This window comes from Notolepis coatsorum, assembly GCF_963971535.1.
Source record: "Notolepis coatsorum genome assembly, chromosome: 8".
Lineage (NCBI taxonomy): Eukaryota > Metazoa > Chordata > Actinopteri > Aulopiformes > Paralepididae > Notolepis > Notolepis coatsorum.
In genome coordinates, this window is record NC_140172.1 from 127,391,753 (window position 1) to 127,416,752 (window position 25,000).

The window sequence follows — 25,000 nt, forward strand, 5'->3', positions numbered from 1 at the left end:
GGACACCAGAGCTCAGCGATGCCGCTCACATATGTGTAAAGAAACAACATATTCCAGTTAACGGTATATTTTTTTAATGATTCGTTACGGTGAAATCAATACTCCATTTGTATAAATTAGGTTAACTGGAGCGTAGTATTGCTGCCTGGCATGCGCGCGCTCGGCCAATCAGAGCGCAAAACGGCAACGCTGAAACCCAACTGCGTTGTAGAAAGCATAGACGCCTCCGGGCGGCGTGAATACTTTCGGCAACCAACATGTCCTTCCGCGTTGCTCTGATTGGCCGAGCGTGCGCATGCGCATGAGCCGCGACGCGCTCCTCAGAGGCAGGAATACTAAACTCCCCCTTAACGCAATTTATATAAATGGAAGTATTGATTGCGCCGTAACGAATCATTAAAAATATATACCGTTAACTGGAATATGTTGTGCCTTTACACATATGTAGCAGCCTGAATATTCTACAAAGTATTCAGTAGTGCTAACTAACTGTTACTTTCCCTGTGTGTGTATAACGTGTGATTTACAGTGTTCCTTTGGATAGCCTAACAGTGTTCCTTTGGATAGCTCGCCCAGTCTAACGACGAGGTGAGGTGCTACTCTTCTCCAGATGCTGTATGGATTACTAGCAATAACATTGAGCCCTTTTTCCCTTTCTGGAGCGGTCCTTGAGTGGGACCAGTGGAGGTTGCCAGCAGGGGGCGGAGTGGCAGTGGTGGCAGGTGGAGCAGTGGAGAGAAGCAAGCAACGAGGAAGAGGGAGTTACCTGGAGGCGAGGGGAGCAGGAAGCTCTCTTCGACATTGGACTTGACGGTGATCAGTCGCAGTTACAGTGGACGGGTACTCAAACGAGCCCGTGGAAGAGGTGACGTTGGAGAGCCCCGCCGGAGCGAGCGGCGGGTGATGAGGAATATTTGCTAGTGACGGGTTATCCTAGAAGTATCAGCGATAGTGTGTGAGTAAGAGAAACCGAACCCAAGGACTAACGTCTAGAGCTAACGAGACTAACGTCTAACGTTATCGGGTTATAGTAGTTACTGTGTGCGGTATAGTAGTATGCTGCTAACGGCTCCGTCTGACTTGAGTAGACTACCGGGCGCGAGGCGCTGAAGAGACCGGTAGTATAGCCAGCCACGTTGCGTTAGCAGTGTAACCGAATAGCAGGAGGGTGCGTCGAGACCCAAAGCTTAGCTGTGTTTAATGTAGCCAAAGTATTAGCACACGCGACAGAAGCAAGCCAGCAACAGCAGCGGTGGACGTTTCCCAGACGGTGCAGAGGACGCCTCTTCCCACCAGCAGAGGACGCCATACAGCAAGCTCCGCCAGCTAACCACTGCCTGCTGTTCGCCCGGCCTGCTGGCTGTGCTCGCAGGATCGCCGACGCCATCTTGTCACCCGGACGAGCGGTGACAAGAGTGGGTCCGCCATCTTGGCTAAGTACTAACAGTACCACGTGTATCAACAGCAACGTCCATTGAAGTGAACGCTAACAACCAGTGTCTATGGGGTACCCCAAACAATTTAAGCCGGCTTAGGTTAGGTTTTCTTTGGTAACGTGGGCCCACATTTATTGGTTTATTTTGTCATTTGTTTATTTGATTCTTGAATGCCCAATGTGTCTACATTCTATGCCTGGGTTCCCCCAGTACAAGCGGGGTGGTTTAATGTATTGAGCACTCGGTGCCTATGGTGGGAAGAGCTTCCCCTACATTGATAACAAGAGCACCCGGTGCCATATATTAAGAATTAACGTTGTAATGTATAACCTGCCCAGGCTTCACTAAAGTAGACCTAATTGGGATCATTGTGTGTGTCTGTTTCTTTGAGTTCCATTTGCTATTCTAACCTCTGGGTAAATATTGTGACTGCATAATTATTTAACCCTTACACCCCATTTACAGAATAGCATTTGAAGGGTCTATACAGGTGGTCAAGGAAGGGTACTGCTTAAAGGGAAGCCCAATAATACTATTGAACTGACAGTCACTGGGTGTGGGAGGGCTGTCGGAGGTACTGAGGGAGTGAGGGTGTGTGGGGAGCTACTGCTGACCGCCTTGGAAGGCGAGGGAGACCAGAGTACCAATCCCCAGGTTAGTAAATCCTGGGCCCCATCCACTCCAACTGCAAGCCCTCCAGAACGACGTTCCGGTCCAAAGACGGGGGTACATATAGGTCCAATACTATAGTATCCTACTACCCAGTGTCTGTGTACTACTACTCCCACAAGCAGGGATAATCCACCCTTCTACACATATGTTGGATTATGTAATTGGTTTGTCATGACAAACCAATAAAAAATCGCGATTTACCCGGTGGCTACAACAACACACAGTACCTACATGCATAGACGCCTACGTAATGGAGCAGGCGAAGCGGGTGCTCTACCAGTATTGAACTTGGGGGAGCAAACTTGTCTCTTTGCTCCCTCACTTTTTGATCATATGATATATCCCCCCCCAATATATAAATATTATCTAACCATAACTACGTAATTTCAATCAAATTAATAATACGCAATGACACTTAATAGCAAGTTTTTAAGTTTCCAAAGATTGCGACACCCCCTGCCCGATATGGTTTGATCCAGCCCCCAGCAGACATAGCGGAGCCCGGCCGGCGCACTCCAGTCTCACAGCGCTGCAGGCAGCCTCCAGGTGTAAACTGGTAGGCAGGCAGGCAAGCAGCGTGAACACTTTGTCACAACAGCAGGATCTTCCACTAAGTAAGTTCAGTTGTTCGAACAAACTATTATGTTAGACATCATCTTTACTATTGAGTGGTATAACTTCTACCACGCAATACAATAAAATTGTTTCACGGTCCGAAATGCCATCTGGTCATACCAATAATAATAATAATAATAATAATAATAATAATAACAAAGTTTCCCTCTGGTTGGTGTTAGCTTTAGTGCTAGCCGCTAGCTAACGTTGTCATATATCTAGATATGTGGTGTCGTCAGCTGGATAACGTTGACTTTGTTTGCAAATTTTAACGTTCGCTATGGCAGACGAGCAGGGCCGGATTAACGACGGCCGCGGCCCGTGGGCCTTTAGTGACGAGGGCCCCCCAAAATTTGTCCATGAGTGTCATTTTTAGAAATTAAGGCCTGCCTCTTATATAAGCCTCTCTAATAAAGGCCTGGTGCTCTTTGCAGCTGAGGTAAATAGAAGACCCGTCCTATATTTGAGGATTTACGGTAAATCAAGATGTTCAATTATCTTAAGGTACAATACCTGAAATGAAAATGTGTGTGTGTGTGTGTCCAGCCAACCAGGTAACATGGCAGAAAAAAGAAAGAATACAGACATCGGAGCATTTTTCAGTACACCAAAACGCAAAGTAAGAACCCTGGTAGCCTAATAGCTCAAAGACTTAAAGGGCGGGCTCCACAAATAATGGATTGCACGGTGTTAATTGCACCCTTACTTACAATTCATTATGAATTGTAAATGGGGGACCCTGATGTAATCAAAACAAAAGTCTTTCTCTGGTCTGCATCCCCTTAACAATTGTGTGTATTGAGCCGTACTATATTGTACCCATTCTGCAATATGTTAATAAAAAAATGTATCAATCAATAACAGATTGCAGAATGGGTACAATACAGTACGGCTCAATACACACAATTGTTAAGGGGATCCAGACCAGAGAAAGACTTTCGTCTTGTTTACATCAGGGTTCCCCATTTTCAATTCATAATGAATTGTAAGTAAGGGTGCAATAGAAATGTTTCATAATGATGTTCAGTGTATTCATAAGTGTATTGCTCTCCTTAATGTAGAATGATATGGTGACTGTACAGACTCAGGAAGGAGAGAAAGAGACCCAAGAGTTACAGGTAATGGAAATATCAGACAGTCAGCTTAAAGTGTAGGATAACATAACAAATTAAGACACAAATACTTGGATTATATATCCCCCCCTCTCTCCCTTTCTTTACAGAGTAGCATAAAGATTGTGTATTCAAACCGGTTCAGTGTATTCATAAGTGTATTGCTCTCCTTAATGTAGAATGATATGGTGACTGTGCAGACTCAGGGAGGAGGCAGAGAAGGAGAGAAAGAGACCCAAGAGTTACAGGTAATGGAAATATCAGACAGCTTAAAGTGTAGGATAACATAACAAATTAAGACACAAAATAGGCTATATTTACAGCAGACCCTGTTATTGTTCCTTGTTGGTATTTTTTCTCTCTTTCTTATTAAAAACTTGGCCTATTTGAAAGGAGATTGATTTAATAAAAATAAAATATCGAAAAATCAATATACAGTATATATACAGTATATATATATATTAATATATTATTATTATTATAGTAATTGGCTATCATACTGCAATATAAACTGAGTTTTATAGTGAAAAGAGCAGCTTTATTAGTCAAGATTGAAGGCTCTAAATTGCAGGAAATTGCACGTACAGGTTCATTAAATGAAATAAATATCTGCCGGGGGTCGTGCCGGACCCCCTCCAAACCACCCCTTGCCTGTCAAAAAAAATAATAATAATAATAAAAAAAAAAAAAAAAAAAAAAAAAAAAAATTGCACCCCCACTTTCAACTATAACTAGGCGGCCATGCACATGCATCATTGTTTACAATGAACGGTGGGGCTAATCTAAAGGACTGGATACGGACTGATTGATTGATTGATTGATTGAAAAGTTTATTAACAGATTGCAGAATGGGTACAGTACAGTACAGCTCAATACATACAATTGTTAAGGGGATGCAGACCAGAGAAAGACTTTCGTCTTGTTTACATCAGGGTCCCCCATTTTCAATTCATCATAACATATATGACATACATGACATACAGATAGACAGTACTGCTACATCTATACATTTATGACATATCAGATTTGCAAATACAGTACTGTTTGTGATACAAAAAGTATCCAGAAAAAGAGTGTATATACATTTGACGTAGAAACTGTACATTGGAGGAGGTTGGGTGGGTGGGGTGGGGTTGGTGGGTGGGGGCTGTACATTGGAGGGGGGGGGGACACTGTACTCTGTACATTGGAATACTGACAAAGCCATACTTGGTAATTTACTGTACAACTGGGTTAAGACATTTGTAGGGGCCAGTTTCGAATTGCAGTCTCCCGTAGGTGTTCTTTGAGAGTGTTTTTGAAAGTGGGTAGTGATTCACATTCCTTTACAGCTTTGGGTAGGGCGTTCCACATTGATGTGGCATAATTGCGAAACGTGTTTACTCCCTTGTTTTAGCCGAATCTGGGTTTAACATGATTTGTGGAGCTCCCTCTGGTGTTGTGATCGTGGTATTCACTGACCTTTGGGAAGTATTTTGACATGTACATGGGTACCTTGGTCGCGTAGTGTATCTTGTAGACCAGGCCCATTGCAAGTTGCTGTACTCTGTCGTCTACTCTAAGCCATCCTAGGTTGTCAAAGTGGGCCGGGGTGAGGTGGGTTCTAGGAGTCAGGTCAAGCAGTAGTCTGACTAGCTTGTTTTGAGATGTTTGTAATTTGTTTTTTAGTGCCTTTGAGGTGCTTTGGTACCATGAGGTGCAAGCATAGTCATAGTACCCTTGAATGAGTGCTCCTGCCAGAGTCTTCAGGGTATTCTTGTTTACCAGAGAGGAGATCCGGTACAAGAATCAAGTTCGTTGGTTGACTTTTTTTTATTACATTGGATGCCATTTTGTCATAGGAATGATTAGCCTCTAGGATGGAACCTAGGTAGGTAATTTCATCTTTCCTTGTGACAATATTGTCACCCACTGTAACCGAGAAGCCGTCGGTCTTGCCGAGTTTGTTATTTGAACCGAAGAGTATGGACTCTGTTTTGCCCATGTGTAATGATAGTTTGTTGTCGGCGAGCCATATGCAGATTTTGCCTAGTTCCGAGCTGAGGGCTTTTTCTTTTTTTTTTTACTTTTTTTTTTTGCGTTTATCGCTTTTCTGGTCAAGCATGACCGACAGATACAGGGTGAAACGGGATATAGATCAGGGGAAGACATTCTGGCAAATGACGGCGGGTCCGGGAATCGAATCCACCAGATCCGTGACACAGCACGGTTTTCCCCGACGCAGAAATAGCGCTGAGATATGCGGTGAGCTACTGGAGCTCCCCACTGAGGGCTTTTTCAACCTGTAACTTGTTCTTGTCAGAGACCAGCAGGGCTGAGTCGTCCGCAAACAGGAACAAGTTGCAGTCACAAGCTGACGACATGTCATTTGCATAAATTAGGAATAGTAGCGGTCCTAGTATGCTTCCTTGTGGAACACCACAGCTCACTGTGAGGGGGGGGGGATAGGGTACCGTTTACCTCCACCATCTGTTCTCTCCCCTCCAGGTAGGATTGTATCCAGCTCACTGATAAACTATCAAAACCTATTGCTTTTAGCTTGTCAATCAGAATGGTGTGATTGACAGTGTCGAAGGCCTTTTGTAGGTCCAGCATGACCATGCCGCAGTATTTGCCCGTGTCCACCTCTTGTTTGATGTGGTCGTTCAAATAGAGAAGGCATGTGTCAGTGGAGTGGGATGTTCTGAAGCCAGATTGGAATTCGTAGATTAGATTTTTTTCCGCGGGGTACTTTTCGATCTGTTCGTATACTATTTTTTCCATGACTTTCGAGATGGATGTAAGGATAGAAACAGGGCGGTAGTGACCCAGCAATTATCAAATCTCTTAACTCTGGATATACCTGTACACCCCTCTGTATTACTGCTGAATGATGTTTTTGAGTGTGCAGTACACCCACAGCTAAAGAGATTGGTTTTATCGGGTATCACAGTGGCTAAAAAGCTGATAGCATCACAATGGTTCCAACCGGAAAAAATTTGCCGAAAGGTCTGGATTATTACATATCTCGATGTGATTTATCAAGAAATATCTACAGCAAGAATTTTGGGTCTCAATAAATCCAAAATGACATTGTGGCTAGAAGTGGTGGAGAAAATAAAAGCTAGCATATAATGGTAATGTCTGGTAGCGAGGGATAATGGATGGATTATCCAATGGGGGGTCCGGGAGGGGGGGGGGGGGGGGTACGAGCTAGAGCATATGTGTGTAGGGTATTAGATAGCAGGTATTGGGGGTATATCCTGTATAAGACATTTAACTATATGGTGATTTTATTGGATGTGCACTGTTAATAATGCTTGTATATCTTATCGAGTGTTGTCATGTTTGTTTATTATGTTTGTTTAAAAAATAATAAAAAAATAAAATACAAAAAAGAAACAGGGCGGTAGTTGCCTGGGTCTAGTTTGCTGCCCTTTTTGTGCAGGGGTGTTACTCTCGCAATTTTGAAGTCCTTGGGGACGTGTCCCTGTTTTATGGAGAGGTTTATTATGTGTGTGATGACTGGGGTGATGGCGGCTGCTGAGTCTCTGAGGAATTTGGAGGGGATCTTGTCATGGTTGGAGGGCGCTCAGTTTTTTGAGTACCTCATCTGTAGTTACCATTTCCAGTTTGAAGTCGTCTTTGTGGACGCCTAGGTTCTTGTAGTATGCTACTATGTGTTCTACCCCATACTGCCCTGAGTGGGAGGGTAGTTTGTTTACCAGTGTTGTGGCTATGTTTGTGAAGAAAGTGTTTAAGTAATTGGCTACATCCAGCTTGTCTGTGATGAGCGTGTTGTCCGTCTTTATGTTTATGTTTGAGAACCTGGTTTTAAGTTTTTTACTGCAGCCTAGTTGATTGTCGAGTAATTTCCAAAGTTCACGTGGTTTATTTTTGTTTTCCTCAGTTTTGTCATTGATGACATTTTTTTTAGCAGTTTTGATCATGGAGTTTACGTCATTTCTTAGTCTGTTTCTTTCTAGTTTGAGTTCAGTCACGTGGTCTTGGAGTTCACCAACAATCTACAGACACAAACAAACACAGAACCGGACTGTTATATTAAATTAATTGATTGCTGTTTAACGCGTCCGTGTCCAGTCCTTTAGATTAGCCCCACCGTTCATTGTAAACAATGATGCATGAAGGGACTGTGTGTTGTTGTAGCCACCGGGTAAATCGTGATTTTTTATTGGTTTGTCATGACAAACCAATTACATAATCCAACATATGTGTAAAGGCACAAGATATTCCAGTTAACGGTATATTTTTTTAATGATTAGTTACGGCGCAATCAATACTTCCATTTGTATAAATTGCGTTAAGGGGGAGTTTAGTATTCCTGCCTCTTAGGAGCGCGTCGCGGTTCATGCGCATGCGCGCGCTCGGCCAATCAGAGCAACGCGGAAAGACATGTTGGTTGCCGAAAGTATTCACGCCTCCGGCCGTACGCGGGAGGAAGGGCGGGGGAATATGTTTATTTTGGGTGAACAAACTGCCACTTTAAACACTTGATATTTGCAGATTAGGCATATTTATATACCTTGGGTCAAAGCAATGGAATGTTGGTCTCCACATACAACCTGAGTTACTCGTTTGTGCAGATTATCCAGCAATCTGCATGAAAATGTGCAAAAATTACATTGAATAAATCGGTTGGAATAAAGTTAGGTAATTGAACGTAATTCATTTAGAATGAACAATAACCATCTTACCTTGGCACGCTGGATTCGTTGAAGTTGACCGAGAAAACGTCGCCGTCAGTGGACAGCAACAAGAGACTGGCATCTCCACAGCACACAGCCTGAATGTTCTTGCACTCAATTATCTCTAAAACGGGCACATCACAACAAAGTCAAACTCTGATGATGATACAAATAATTGAATTAACCCATTAGAGGTATGGATTGTCTGGTTTACCAGTTCTTCTTTTCCCGTCTTGAGCTTGCATCCGAACAAGTGATACTTTCCCATCGTCCCTGACAAACGCGATCGCATTGTTACCGACGGACAGGTGCGCAATTCTGACTGGTGTAAAATCGACCCCGGGTTCTGTACTTTTTACTTTACTTTTCTTTACCAAACCAAAGCCATAACGCGTGTTCTCTCCCCATGAAAACATAGCTGTCTTGCTTTGTCTAGAGCAAAGTATGCCCCAATGCCAAGGATGAGTCATGAAGCAATAGCATTCTACCCCAAACAGAGCCAGAAACGAAAACGAAACTATAGTGTGCAGGTTTCGTTTCTAGCTCTGGTTTGAGGTTAGTGCTATCGTGATAATTTGATCCTCATCCTTGGGACATAATTTGCTCGTGACAAAGCAAGAGATGTTTTCATGAGAAGAGAACAGAGTATACTATTACTGTAGATCACTTGTACTATGCTCGATAAGATGATGACATTATCTACTTTCAAAGCCAGAAACCAAATAACTAAGACGGCCCTTACTTGATCTATATATCATAGGCTGTTTGTAAAGTATGTATCGTGCCATTTATCTTTCTGTATTGGTCTTAGAGTTTGTGAAACACTACAAACTGTATTATGGGTCCTAAGTCCATATATATTAGGTGCATTTTTTTATGGCTTGCTTGACTTTTATCTGTCTCATTGTTATGTTAAGACTATACTGTGTGTATTGGCTGTTGTGTGACAACCTATTTTACCCTTGGGGATCAATAAATAATCTATATCTATCTATTCAGGGTTAGGGGTTTGATTGCCCCCCTGGCTGGAAATGTATGCAGTCATTCCAAGCACTTGAGTGGTAACATTAGAAATTGAAAAGTAGGCCTACTATAGAAATGCAGTCATCCATCTATCTATCTATCTATCTATCTATCTATCTATCTATCTATCTATCTATCTATCTATCTATCTATCTATCTATCTATCGAGCATGAGCTATCTAGTCAGCGTCAACTTTGGATTTGCTTTTGGATAACTGCGCTTTTGACAAATAGATATTATCTTCTACCGGTATAGATTAATACAGATTCCCAAAGGGTCCTGTATTAGGGCTATTTTTGACTGCCCTGCACTTGTTGCCGTTGTGGTGATTTTGATGTGGTTCTTAATGGTTTTAATTGAATTGTGTGCTCTGATGCAACCAATTTGTTCTCATTGAGGGCAATGGCCTAGCGCCAGGGGAGTGGTTGCAGTCCTGGGACATCAGTGACCCCATGGCCTTTCCTGTAGTGCCACCATCAGGCCAAATTGAGAACAAGATATCTCGAAAAGTAATGGCCGGAATATCATATAATTTGCTGTGCACATTCATGACCCCAGGATTTTCAAGTGAGCATATCCCCTGACCTGTTAGTCATACAGTCACACATCTTCTGTGAATATTCATGACCCCTCGAGGGAGAAACTTGTTGAATTTTGTGACTTTGTGACTTTTCTTCTAACACCACCATTGTGGATGTTATGTATAGCCTGGGTCTGTTGAGACTGGCAATATCAAACACTTTTATTTCTGTCATCTACTCACTAAAATGTTGCATGTGAAAGTAACAGCAAAGTGGGGAGATTGTTATGCCTTGGTGGAGGTCTGCACTCTGAGTGCATTCTTCTAATTCCATAGGCGAAGTAGGCATCCACTACCTCTCCTGCTGTAGGTCTACCAACACAGGTATCCATGTAGAGTAGGGGTGTAACGGTAGGCGGTACACAAAAACCACGGTACGCACCTCGGTTTTGAAGTCAAGTTTCGGTACGGTTTTCGGTACAGTGGGGGAAAGTTTGGCTTTCCATGTTCCACTCAGAGGTGATGTAGTGTGCAGTAACTAATTGTACTTGTAGGGCTGTCAACGAATATTCTATATTGAAATTAATAATCGACAAAAAAAAAAAAAAAATAATAATAATTATATTAGATTGTGAATAAAACAGCCCCCGGTGGGCGGTCGTTAGTGGTTAACATACCGTTAACACAGCCGTTCGGTACGGTACGGTACACACTGAAACTTGTTCGGTTCGGTACGGATACATGTACCTTTACACCCCTAATGTAAAGGATGGCTTTTGTCCTCCAGTATCGGTTTGATTTGTATTAGACATCACCTTAGTATAGGCAGCCACAGATTTCACACACAATGGTTCACCACAGTTAAAAGACAGAGAACAACAACAAAAATGTAAACGACTAAACAAAAATAAAAGGCATTCTAATCCAAAATAGGCATTATAATGTACAAAAACATTGAGAAATACACACAAACAACATACTGTAATAATAATGATAATATAATGTGTAACGGCAAATTTTCATGTTCCAATGTCCTGTTTTACCTTGCACGTTACTTCACAGGTAGGGTATGGGAGGGATCCTACGCAGTAGACACAGCAACACACACAGATGGATGTCCAGTCGTGATTCCAGGTTTCGGTGTATTTATTGCTTGAAGTTTCAGTTGTACATTCCATTAATGCCAGTGTGGGTTCTGTAGGGATTATCTGTTGTTCTGTATTTATTGATATCTCGGTCTCCTGAGCTGCTGGTAAGAACGGTGTGCTCCTCACTACCTGTGACCCCCTAAAATTTAAATACATGACCAGTGCTGTCTAATCTTTTTTTTTATCCACTCTTTCTCCCATTTTCTATATTTTCTCCCATCCCAATTTCGTATCATCCAATTCAACCCTCCCCTGTCACGAACGCTGTTTCTTGCCTCCCACAAGCCAGCTGCAATGTGGACTAAGTCATATAGCACAAGTCCCCTCCGGTACTTGAGGTAACAGCAGTCGCATCTTTTCACCTGCGCAGCTCGATCTCTCAGTGGCGAGGAGTAACGCGTGGGAGGCTCACGCTGCCCCGACACTTCCTGATTCTACTGCGCAGGCGCACCAACCGACCTGTAGGAGTCGCTGTCCACAACGCCCGATCCCCACCCATCAGTTTCCCACCCCCTAATACGGCCAATGTGTATTAGTACGGACAACCAGCTAAACTGAAAGCAATGTGGAGCGCTGGGCTCGAACAGGCGAGCCCAGCGTCTCGGCATTCGTGGCGAGCGCCTTGCCCACTACGCCACGTAGCCGCCCTTCAGTGCTGTCTAATCTAAAGCCCGCCACCAGGTGTCCAATAATAATATTACAAATAATAAATAATATGCCACCATCATAATGGCTCCTATAATGAATAGCCTACACACTCTACACCTGTTGTATAGCTGCTATATGCTTTGTGTTGGCAGCCTTGCTTGGGCTTCTAGAAGAACAATACAACTATTCGCTCTCTCACTTTGAAGACATTTACACAATAAAACAAAAAAGTCAAAAGAACAACTCCATTAAAACTGACCATACCATTGAGTTATTCACACAATGGAACAAAAAACAGTGACCAAGCAAGTGACCTAAGCCATTAAAAATGAACAAAAAGCAAGTCTGTAATAAAAAAAAAATATGTCAGTGGCTTACTCAAATAAGAGGCTATTCCAAAGTATTTGGGACCAGACACAGAATGCACAGAAATATATGCAATGAGGGTTCATGCTAGACCATGTTTGGTATAATGAATACAATCTTAAAGGAGGCACATTGAAGAAATAACATTTTCCTAAATTAATCAAGGCTGTTATTGATGACACTGTAACAATTTAGTTATTACATTTGATCTATCTCCGGTGGACACATTACAATTAGACTTGATTTGTATTGGTAGTCTATGTTATTCCTCCCATACTGTAGACCCTAAAACAGTTATTCAAGATATTACCTTTAAAACCATACATTATGCTGAGAGCCAGTGCAGAGAAGCTTCATTTCCCATGCTTGACCCTTCCCATGCTTCCTAACATCCTCAGATTACCCTTTTCAGGTATGGTGACGATAATGGGGAGCTGCAGGACATTGAAGCAGGTCTCTCTGCCTCTGGGTAGTGTTCATCTGGATCAGGCTTGGGAAGGACCTTGATCGTCACTCGCAGTCTGGACAGGTGCCCTCTCGGCAGCCTCTCCGTTCCAGTCAGAAAGGAGATTTCAGAAGAACAGGAGATTTCACCATGTAAAGAGGGAAACGCCGCCTGTTGTGAGAATTTACTTGTGTTATTCCTGTGCCCAAGAACAGTTCAGTCAATATCTGTGGCCACTCTCTCCTAAAGCTGGAAATCATAGAGAGAAACCTCAAATTTTGTGATGTCACCTGGATGTACGTTAAAAACCCAGGGCTGTGGGGCGCCCCAGTGGCGAACCACATAGCGCGCTCAGCCGCAACACGGCCGACCCGGGTTCGACTCCCGAACCCGTCGTTATTTGCCGAATGTCTTCCCCCCACTCTGTCTCCCATTCCTCCTCTGTCTCTCCCTACTGGACTGCCCAGTAGAAATAAAGCGATAAAAACGCCAAAAAAATTATATTTAAAAAAAGAACCCAGGGCTGCTCCATAGACAATGAATGCGCCACTGATTTTGTTGGAGCCATAAAATGTTGAGTTCTCAAACCTAAATGAGGTTTATATTCAAACATTCAAATCTTATTTGGGTGTTATAGCTCACATAAACATTTCATGGGCCCCCAAAGTCATTGGACCTCATTCACCAACATTGTCTTAAGATTTCTCTTACGACAACCTCCTTGGAAGGTTGTAAGAGAAAGCCGACGACATTTACCTCCGGATTCACCAACTCGTGGAGAGGGTGTCTTAACTTGCCAAATTATCACAGCTGCGAACCCCTGAATGATCATACGTCACTCATTCACAAACTGGACCCTGCGTTCCCGCTTACTTAATTTGCATACAGACACGCCCCTCCAGCTCATTATAATGCGAGGGCCATGCGCAAAACAAGAGTCGGCATTGCCCCGTATGCCTCTTCTTTAAAGGCAGCCCAAGAGTGCTTCCGCGTTTCTCTGATTGGCCGCAACGCCCCACGTGACAACGCCGCGCACGGCCCGCGGCAGAGCGGCAGCGCCAGAGCGGAGCGGCAGAGGCGCATATAGGTTGCTGCGGCATTATGCATTCGTAATCCCCCCTGTTTTAACATCGACGGTTAGCTCAACTCGTTCCTCAGCTTGCTGTGGAGCCTGCGGTCAGGTTGGTGACAAGTTTGAATCACTTCAATTTTTTTTTTTACGTTTAATTAATTTATCATCTCTCTATATAAACGTAACTAGCGTCTGTCTTTCTTTCGCCGGTTACGTTTAGGCATTCTTTCGGAGTTGGTTAAGGTTAGGGTTAAGTTTAGGCATTATTTCGGAGTTGGTTATGGTTAGAGTTTGTCTTAGAGCATGGCAATAGAATGCCTGTCTTTCTTTCGCCGGTTAAGTTTAGGCATTCTTTCGGAGTTGGTTACGGTTAGGGTTATTTTTTTTTTTTTATCCACTTTTTCTCCCATTTTCTATATTTTCTCCCATCCCAATTTCGTATCATCCAATTCAACCCTCCCCTGTCACGAACGCTGTTTCTTGCCTCCCACAAGCCGGCTGCAATGTGGACTAAGTCATACATAGCACAAGTCCCCTCCGGTACTTGAGGTAACAGCAGTCGCATCTTTTCACCTGCGCAGCTCGATCTCTCAGTGGCGAGGAGTAACGCGTGGGAGGCTCACGCTGCCCCCGACACTTCCTGATTCTACTGCGCAGGCGCACCAACCGACCTGTAGGAGTCGCTGTCCACAACGCCCGATCCCCACCCATCAGTTTCCCACCCCCTAATACGGCCAATGTGTATTAGTACGGACGACCAGCTAAACTGAAAGCAAATGTGGAGCGCTGGGCTCAAACAGGCAAGCCCAGCGTCTCCAGATTTCGTGGCGAGCGCCTTGCCCACTACGCCACGTAGCCGCCCACGGTTAGGGTTAAGTTTAGGCATTCTTTCGGAGTTGGTTTAGGTTAGGGTTAAGTTTAGGCATTCTTTCGGAGTTGGTTAAGGTTAGAGTTTGTCGCAGAGCATGGCAATAGAATGCCTGTCTTTCTTTCGCTGGAGCAGCAGCCTATTTCCGCTCTGCCGTGGCCAATCAGAGAAACGCGGAAGCACTCTTGGGCTGCCTTTAATATAGACGCGCCCCATATTCAACAGGTAGCGAGGAAGCGCTTTGCGACGGATACAAATTTGATTAGATTCAAATGTATTGTTATCATACAGCACACTATACCTATAGTGGAATAGACTATTAATATTCCATATTTATACCGTCTTGTTGCGCGCTCCTGGCCACCTGCCGCAGCGGGCGCACACACACACACACACACACATACTGTATAGTCTACGACGTGCGTAATGAATGAACAGTATAGGCTTATATTATTCTAATGACTTGTTTTATTAGGAGATCACAGATACTGCGCTGCCCTATAGTAGTCAGTAGTTCTACAGTATAGTACAGACTGAAACCTCAAACGATTGTGGACATGCCGTGCAGAGTCCGGTCCGCTCACAGTACGCCCGACTCTGTGGCGGCCTTAAGATGTCATGCTAAGATGTGTACTGTACGTACTACTATAGGCCTCTTCTAATGAAACAAGTAATTTGATATATAAAGTACATGATACCTAATAAGCCGAGCGCATACAGTACAGATATCTTCATAAGTATCTATTAATTCGTATCAATTAGATACTCTTTGGGCTTTTTTGTGTATACTTATTCTGAAAGAGTTGAACTAATTATTTTCGCTAGCAATAGATCTCATTCGATTATTCATTCCATTAAGCCTACTGCCAGCAGGCACATTTAAAGAAATATAATCTGATTGATTGGGGTAATGAGGGACTTAACATTAGCCTATAGATTATGCATTTAACTTGTTGGCGAGGCTATTGAGCGGTACTGTATTGTACCCATTCTGCAATCTGTTAATAAAGTTTTAAATCAATCAATGCCGTTAGAAAATCAGGATTTCTGCGATCGACACCTGCTGCCTTTTCAGGTGAGGCGGCTGCACGCAATTATCCTGAGTATCAAGTCTGGTTCGAATGAACGAGACTGATATCAGCGTTCGAGGAACAGGGAAAGCCTGGATTCAAACATCGGGTTAATTGAATCTGGATAATGGGACTTTTGATCGACTTAGTTGAACCAGGTACGGGGAATAGGGCCCAGATGCAAGAAGTCCAAAAGCAGGACAACAGTAAGATTTTGGTGGGACAAAGTGGGACAGATAGATAATGTAATTTTTCTTATTAGAATAACTGGTCTTCACCGAATAGATAAAGGTTAAATACAAATTTAAATACAAAATTAGATCTCTCCACATTCGTCTTGGCACTGGCAGCCAATCTTCAGAACTTTCTTTTCTGACAGCGCGCTAAACTTGACAGCTCGCTACATTTTGACACACACATTTCTGCCAAAAGCGCTGTCAGGAGAGCAGACTGCTCGCGAGCCACACATATTGGGCTGCGCTGGTATCTCATCGTGCAATGTGCTTTCGTGGATAGCTCGCAAACACAGAGCAGGATCCGCGGATGCAATTAGCTTTGTGCAATCCATTCTTTGTGGATTCCGCCCTGAGCTTTTCTTTTGTACACAGTTTACCAAAATCGCTCCTAATCACTCATTTCTGAACGGACTTTTATGAAATTTGGACATGTAGGCCTACTACATAAGACTATGACTACAGGTTATGGACCCAGGGTGTTTTTTCAGTCATACCAATTTCTGGGGAAATATACTTTTGGATATTGCAACTACTACCAAAAAACGTGAGTACACAAGTTCAAGTTCAACTCAAGTTCAGATCATCTATGTTACTCTATTTCATTAGCACTAAAAGTGTTCTTTATTGTATCTGAACCTTCAGAATGTTATCTTTCAAAAGAGACCAGGCTTATGCAATATGCATGTGCTATAAGTATAAAGTATAGTATTTTGGTTTGCAAAGAAAGTATATGCAGTCCTCAAAAACGAAAACTGAAATGGCCACTTTTTGGGGCGCCTGTTAAGAGGCTAGACTCTGATTCTCGAAGTCAACTTCCTGCCTGTTGTTGCTATGCAACTGCAGCGTGGGGGGAAACTGCCCAGCCTGGTACATTGTGTACGGTTCATTTAGTGCAGAAACGGATGGTTAAAGCGGCAAATTAAAGACAATCAAGCGGAATTTTCTTCAGTCCTTCACAATGCCAAAGAGCTGCTGTGTTACGCGTTGTACTAATGACAAAAACAGAAATCCAAATCGCAGGTTTTATACCATCACGGAGGAAAAAGTGGCTGTGGCTAACTCGCTCTGCTGTTGTGGTCGTGGTAGCTACATGTTAAGCTAACATTAATCACATCACATCGAACCGATAGGAGCTTATCTTATCTAATCTTACATGGATGTTTGATCGGGTAGTGGCACACGTGGTACCACCACGTAAGATTAGATAAGATAAACTCCTATCGGTTCGATATGATGTGATTAACGTTAGCTTAGCAAGTTAGCATGTAGCTACCACGACCACAACACCAGAGCTAGTTAGCCGAACGTTAGCCGCCAGCCACTTTTTCCTCCGTGATGGTATAAAACTTGCGATTTGGATTTCTGTGTTTGTTTTGTTATTAGTACAAAACGTAACATAGCAGCTTCAATTTGGGTATTCGAGAGATGGCCATGTCTGTACAGTATGTGTTTTGTATGGACATTATGTCAAGTCAATCAGGGGGAGCTTCTTTGAATCATATCTCGCCTTAGAATCACCAGAAAGGCTTTTGAAATAGTGAAATGCCATGTTGGCCTCAATATTTTCAAAACAAATCGTATGAAAATGTTATGAAATGAACAAGAATGTGATAAAACATGTAATAAAAACGGACCTCAACACATGCATTTGATACTAGAAATCCGTATGGCCCCCCTATACCAAGATGGCGGCGGTCTCGTGACATCAGAGTGTCTTCGAGATATTACAAATCAAAGAAAATGGAAGGCCGACACCACAACTGTGTATTGTTCAGGTGAGAGGGAGTAAGGGACAACGTTCTTTTAATGTCGACAATTACAAAAGAACAGAATGGCTAACTGGTTCGGCTAAGTGATGGAAACTATTTAGCTGGGAATGCCTTTTGAGTTATTGACCGTTTTGCCAACATGAAAGAGAGAAGGCTGTCATTCCTCTACAAATAGGATGGGGTGAGTGATTCTTTTTAAAATTTTAAAACACACACACACACACCTGTTGAGCCTTTGTTCAGACGGGATTGTGGCTATGTCTTTTTATCATCCCATAAATCAGGAAATGCTGTCTACAGTCATAAAAAAAAAGAATTCGCCAGGTTTTTTTGTTATAAATGTACTATAAATCAGGCTATGAATGATATATCAACAAACCCCTCTGAACAAAGATGCAGGGTATACTGTATAGGAAGAAATGTGGAAAGTATGGTGTGTGTAGGTGCTAGGGAAATGGTACATGCATACCTTGCATGTAAGAAAAACGTATAAAAATGTTTTTTGGGAAAACACCTTCAAAGTTCTGTATTGTAAAATGCCATAAATTTTTTTTAAACCGCTATTTACAAACACAACACCCAATCAAACCATTATAATAGACAACCTAAACACATGCCTGATAACTGAATAACATAATAATAATGATGTTATTGAACTGAACAGAACTACACACTCATTGATTGATTGAATGCAAATTTTATTAACAGATTGCAGAATGGGTTAATAAGTTAATAAAGTTCAATCAATCAATACACTTTCAATTTTGACAGAGAAGATAATCTCCTGATTCAGATAGAATTACCACAAACGGTTCCAAAGATATTAAACGTTTGTCTGCACATTTTCACACTGCCAACAAAGTACTGGGTCCCAGTGGCGTCGTTAGCCCTGGGCTTCCGGGGCTTTAGCCCTGGGCTTCCGGGGCTCTAGCCCCGGATGTTTTTCTTCTAGCCCCGGATCTAAAAAAAAAAAATTGTTTAATTTTTTTATTTTTTTTTTAGATGTCAGCATCCCCATTGTCTGTGCTGAATGTTTGTTAGTGTTTGGTATTTTTTGTTGGTTTTTAGTACTTTTAAACATTTTTAGTAAGTAGTTTTCATTTGATCCTATAATTTTTTCATTCACCGATTTGTGGACTTTTTTTTTTAGTGTCCTGAAAGGCGCCTTATAAATCAAATGCATTATTATTATTATTATTATTATTATTATTATTATTATTATTATTATTATTATTATTATTATTATTATTATTATTATTATTATTATTATTATTATTATCATCCAGGAGGGAAAAGACACTTTGGATAGTAGGGACTGCATCTCTGCCTGTCCTGACCAGGAAACACTTTGCAACTGTGATCTCCTCTGGCCATAGTTGGATATTGTAATGTGTGGCGAGGGGTTGCAGCAATTCCACTGAGAGAAACTGGTCTGAGGCTGGATAACATGTATGCCTGTATGCCTCTCATAAGTTGTTATCCAACTCATGAGAACCTGCTCTCAAGCTCTTGCAGCATTCTGTCGACGACTGGATAGAACAGTCTCTGTCTCAGCTGATCTCCTGAGCTGAGGTCTGAGCTTGTGCCACAAGATGACTCAACTATACTCGTCCATCCTTTTCTGCTTCGTCCTTTGGCTGGTAGTATGTTCCTCAATCCAAAGGCCATTACATATGGCCTTTGTCCTGTCATACGTGTCCACTGCCATCTCTGAGGTGCGATAACCTTTGAGTGTGTCCTGCACTGTGCTTTTAAATAGTACAGATATTGAAGATGTGCACTTTAACGCAGCAGCACCTGGAGCCATCCATACCCATGTCCAGTGTCCTATAATAAGCTTTAATCGAACCTTGGATAGTCCGGTTGGTTTGGGGTGGTGTGAAAGCTCATTCACTCTTGCAAGTGAACCCTGCTGCGGTTCATTTGAGATGTGAATGCAAAGCGGACCAAAGGCAGGAAAAGACCCAAAAATCTAATCTTTTTTTATGAGAAGACTGAAACATATGTATATAATGAAACACACAATACAGTTTTTTTTTGATTGCCTAAGTATGATTTTGAAAACGGGGCCCGGTGTTTCAAAACACACAATTAGCACAACCACACACACAATTATCAGAACACCTCAGATCCTTTGCTAAATTAAACACTTGTCAAAACCATACACTAATTTATAAAAACTACATTTTGTTACCATATGAAACACACATTTCATATGACTTAATTCTGTTTGAACCAGTTACACACACTGCTGTGCTTAACCTAAAACACATTTAGCAATTCTACTTCTCAGTGATTAGAGTACTGTAAGTGAAGTACGCAGAGAATGTGCAAATATACAATAAATTCACCAAACACTACACAAGACCAATGCTGTAGACTGATGAAAATATAATTTATTTATCTACATATACCCAAATCAATGATGCAGACTGATGAAAAAAATTATATATATAACCATAACCAAATCAGTCAACATTTCAACATGGAGAATCACAACAATACATGTCCCAGTTTTCATGCTACTATGTGCATAACACTGTAAGCTCAGCAAATATCAGACAAACATAAAATACTGTATCCAGTACAGGTTAAAATTACAGTAAAACAATTTTTTTTCTTTTTTTAAATTTAAACTAAAATACTAGACATTATCTCTTTGCCTAGCTGGATCTGGCAAGATACTTTTTTGTTGTGATTCTCCATGTCTGGGCCTATATTTTGCTCCTTGAGTGTAAGGTTTTGATAATTGTGTAATACTTTTGATTTGAGTGTTTATGCAATTGAAGAAAAATGTAAAGACTAGAGATGAACTGTTTATTTATTTTGTACATAGGCTGTGCATATGTTTGTTTGTTTGTTTATTTGCTTATGTGTATGATTCTTAACTGTGTTTTTATTTTGTTATTGGTGTATATGTGTGTACACATGTATGTACAATATATATATATATATATTTATGTGTGTATATATGTATATTTGTACTCCTGTTGGGGCTTCTTGGACCAGATCAATGTTTTATCTGGCTAAATAAATAAATAAATAAGAAACTGATGATTTCGTCCTGTTAACTTTGAATTTTCTATGGGGACTGCCCAGATCCCTCTCATGGACCTGGACCTCACTTTGAGAACCTCTAATGATTCTAGTTATTAAGTATTCATCTCTTATTACTCTAAAATTGCGTATTTCTGAAGCCCCCAATGTTTTCTAACCCTAAAAACGCCCCTGCTGGGTCCGTTGGCTCTTATTCGGATGTTCTGTCTGTCACTACATTATTTAACTTTTCTGTTTTTGCCGCCAATGAAAATCAGCTCACTACGCATGCTTAGACAGTGACTGTTGTTCTATGGTATTTGAGATATCGCTTATCGCCACCTACTGGTCCGGCATGCTTGTTGGAGCAATATAAGCGTGTATGCGACTCTGGATGGGCTGCCGTGTGGACGAGGATATTATTTTAAACGGAGCCTGAAAATATCCGTTTTGCAAAAGATCCAGATACGTGTGGACATGACCTAATATGATGAATTGAAAATGGGGGACCCTGATGTAAACAAGACGAAAGTATTTATCTGGTCTGCATCCCCTTAACAATTGTGTGTATTGTCTGAGCTGTACTGTACTGTACCCATTCTGCAATCTGTTAATAAAGTTTTCAATCAATCAATCAAACCTAAATATATGACCCTTTTGGCTTTCCATACTTTAACTACAACATAAACAAAGATGGCGGCCTGTGTCCTACGGCGTACACTAGTGTCTACTGTTGCAAAATACAACAGACAACACGTTATTACTAGAGCTTTGAATGGTTACGTCAGTAGTAGTAAAGGGAGACCGCACGACCAGCACTTATTCTGTTCATTATGTGGATCCTTCAGCTTTCACTCGAAACGGCTTTTGTCCTCAAGGTAAGTTGTTGACAGACACATAATGCAAAGCTTTAGCTAACTAGCTAGCTGTAGTGAACTGTTAGGTAACGTCAATGTAACGATTAGGTAACGTCAGTTGCCAGCTAGATAAAGGCGAAGCACAGTCTTTAGTTTGGCTGTGGCGCTAATATGCACCCATATTGTCATGGGACAATAACGTTACTTTAATGTAGCCATTTTGTTTATAACCAACGAGCCAGGGGATGATGAATTCCTGATGAATTGAAAATGGGGGACCCTCATGTAAACAAGACGAACGTCTTTCTCTGGTCTGCACCCCCTAACAATTGTGTGTATTGAGCTGTACTGTACTGTACCTATTCTGCAATCTGTTAATAAAGTTTTCAATCAATCAATCAATCAATGATTCTGGTCTACTGACGGATCTACTGACTGTCATTGGGGCTAATCGTTATGTTTTCCTAAATTATTATGGGTTTAATGGTTGAGGTCAAATATTAGATTCGATTAAAATTGATTGTCATTATACAGCAGTAACAGCACACGTATGTACAGTACAACGAAAAGAAGCTGGCATCTAATCGGAGTGCAAATGTAACAGTAAAGTGCAATACTAATGTACAAGTGATTAAACTGGAGTATATATAAATTAGTACTACTGAGTAGTAATAATGCTAATCAGATGTATGTACACAGTGATAGTATTATTATTATGTGTATAGTAATACAGGTATAAAGACACTATGGTAGTAACTAGTAAGTCATACTGGCCATCTGTATACCTAGTAAGAGTAGGTAAGTGATGTAGTATACAGGTAAAAGGGATTATATGCAGGTATATTCAGACAGATTTGGATATATATATACACATACGATGAATATTAATATATATTAAAAAAAAAAAAAAGTATACAGCATTATTGTACTATATGGGTAGACTATAGTTTGAGGTAGGTAGTTATGATTACAGTGTAAGGCAGTTGTAGACAGTGAAGGCAGTAGGCAGGTATAAACTGAGTATAGGCAACAGAGTTTGTACAATGTACAGTATGGATAACAGAGCCAAGAGTATAGGCAATGGGGTTCACTTCAGAGTTCATAGTTCATACAGTGTGGGGCTGGGGCTGTCATCGTGGTACAGAGTTCAGAGAGATATTGTTGTCTTGTGTTCTCTTCCATGACATGACGTCAGGCCCGAGGAGAAGGTCTTGGAGACGGTGGGAGTGTTTGAAGCACCGAAGCAGCAGGGGAAATATGAAACAGGACAAGTGAGAGATTCCCCCAAACATTGATCGTAAATGTAAACTCGACATAAAGATAAATGTATACACATGACAACGTACTCCCTCTGTATTGTTCTTTACCTTGCTATCATGTGGGCTTATATATATATACAATGCTCTGCTTCTCCCCCCCAGTTGTTTCTGCACAGTGTGTTTGGGTACAGAGGGACCGTGCTCTTCCCTTGGCACGCCCGCCTCTATGACCGTGACGTCAGTGCTCCTGCCACAGAGAGGTAAAGAGCACAACACTACCGCTATAACCTCCATGGAGACACCAACGTAGCATACGCATGCTGTGTCCTCTACATTTGTCCTACACCATTCTCTGCACTACAACAATACAATAAGCTAATAAATGACAGGGGTTTGATAGTTTCAATTTAACAATAGACCGGTTTCTCGTTCACGTCAGACTCGAGGAGGCAAAAAGGAACGTTGTCCTGATCAGAACAACAGAGCAGACTACAATATATTTGCATTTGTTAGCCGTGCTAGCGATCTAAACAATCAATCATGCCAAAGCTAGCTATGTAAAAGGTGAAAGACTCACATTCACTTGATTTGGCTAAATGACATCCAGCCGTTTTCATTTGAAACAACTCTTAGTCAGGGGAGGTGCCATGGTTTCTCCACAGAGCCTCGTTGTGCTTTTTTAGTGCCGCAGCTCAATGCAGGTAGTGGGGCACTGCAGTCATGTGATTGCTGAATGGCTCGGCCACAGTGTGTTTACAAACAGGCCTGTTGACAACTGATGTGGTCTATATGAAGTAAGGACTATCATCGTTCACTGTCATCGCTCGTGCACGTTGCAATAAATAATACTGAGAAAGTGATGACGGCGTGTTTGTGTCCTTTACTACTTATAGCCTGCTCTGCTCCACCGACGCACCTGTCACAGAGACTGTGATTCAGGTGGGCAAGAGGTTGTGGTGACAAGTGAAATGTTGTTTTATTGTTACTATAAATAATAGTCACTTTCCTCTGTTCTCCCCTGCTATTGTTTACAGTAAGCCAGAGCCTCCAGGTGCACACAACTCTAAAGAGGTGAAAGGGAAAACACACACCTACTATCAGGTCCTTATAGACGCAAGGGACTGCCCGCACATCGTAAGTATCTCATCCACATGGCAACGTGCTACGTTGTTAAAACTGAAGTATGGGAGAGGCTGGGTTGTGTAGAGGTCTAAGCACTCGCCTATCACCGCAGAGACCCGGGTTCAATTCCCGGCAGTGGTACCTCCGGCTTTTGTTAGTCGTCCCTATGAACACAATTGCCGGTGTTTGCAGGTGGGAAGCCGGTAGGGTATGAGTCCTGGTCGTTGCAATAGTGACTCCTACTGGTATTGCCAAGTAGTTTTCACATACAAGGAATTTGATTTGGTTGTTAGCATGAACCTCCACGTGCGTTAATCTCCCAGTGAAACTCCTCGCTGTCAGGTGAAAAGAAGTGGCTGGCGACTTCACATGTATCATAGGAGGCATGGGGTAGTCTACACCCTCCCCAGACCGACAGTAGGGCAAACTCCTCGCTGTCGGGTGAAAAGACAGCTCTTGGTATCTGATTCTAGGGACATCTATGGATCTCAGGGAATGAATTCCCAGTGTCAGAAATACTGTGTCTGTTACTAGGCTTGAGTAGATTGTAATGAACCAAATGAGAATATCAATTCAATTATTTAATTTAATTTTTTATTTTATTTAATTATTATTATTATTATTATTATTATTATTATTATTATTATTATTATTATTATTATTATTATTATTATTATTATTATTATTATTATTATTATTATTATCATCCAGGAGGGAAAAGACACTTTGGATAGTAGGGACTGCATCTCTGCCTGTCCTGACCAGGAAACACTTTGCAACTGTGATCTCCTCTGGCCATAGTTGGATATTGTAATGTGTGGCGAGGGGTTGCAGCAATTCCACTGAGAGAAACTGGTCTGAGGCTGGATAACATGTATGCCTGTATGCCTCTCATAAGTTGTTATCCAACTCATGAGAACCTGCTCTCAAGCTCTTGCAGCATTCTGTCGACGACTGGATAGAACAGTCTCTGTCTCAGCTGATCTCCTGAGCTGAGGTCTGAGCTTGTGCCACAAGATGACTCAACTATACTCGTCCAT

The 25,000-nt window shown here is 41.9% G+C and overlaps 1 protein-coding gene across 1 annotated transcript in view; it reads right to left on the reverse strand.

Annotated features, from left to right (window-relative positions):
* Positions 1-8,998, reverse strand: part of LOC311233256 (putative E3 ubiquitin-protein ligase HERC3) — a 55,330-nt gene extending 46,332 nt beyond the window's left edge. Inside the window, exons 1-3 of the mRNA XM_084320193.1 lie at positions 8,735-8,998; positions 8,530-8,644; positions 8,358-8,431 (exon numbers count right to left, since the gene is read on the reverse strand). Of these exons, the coding sequence (XP_084176319.1) occupies positions 8,358-8,431; positions 8,530-8,644; positions 8,735-8,990 (445 nt within the window). The 5' untranslated portion in view covers positions 8,991-8,998. The remainder of the gene's footprint in view (positions 1-8,357; positions 8,432-8,529; positions 8,645-8,734) is intronic.
* Positions 8,999-25,000: the final 16,002 nt, after the last annotated feature.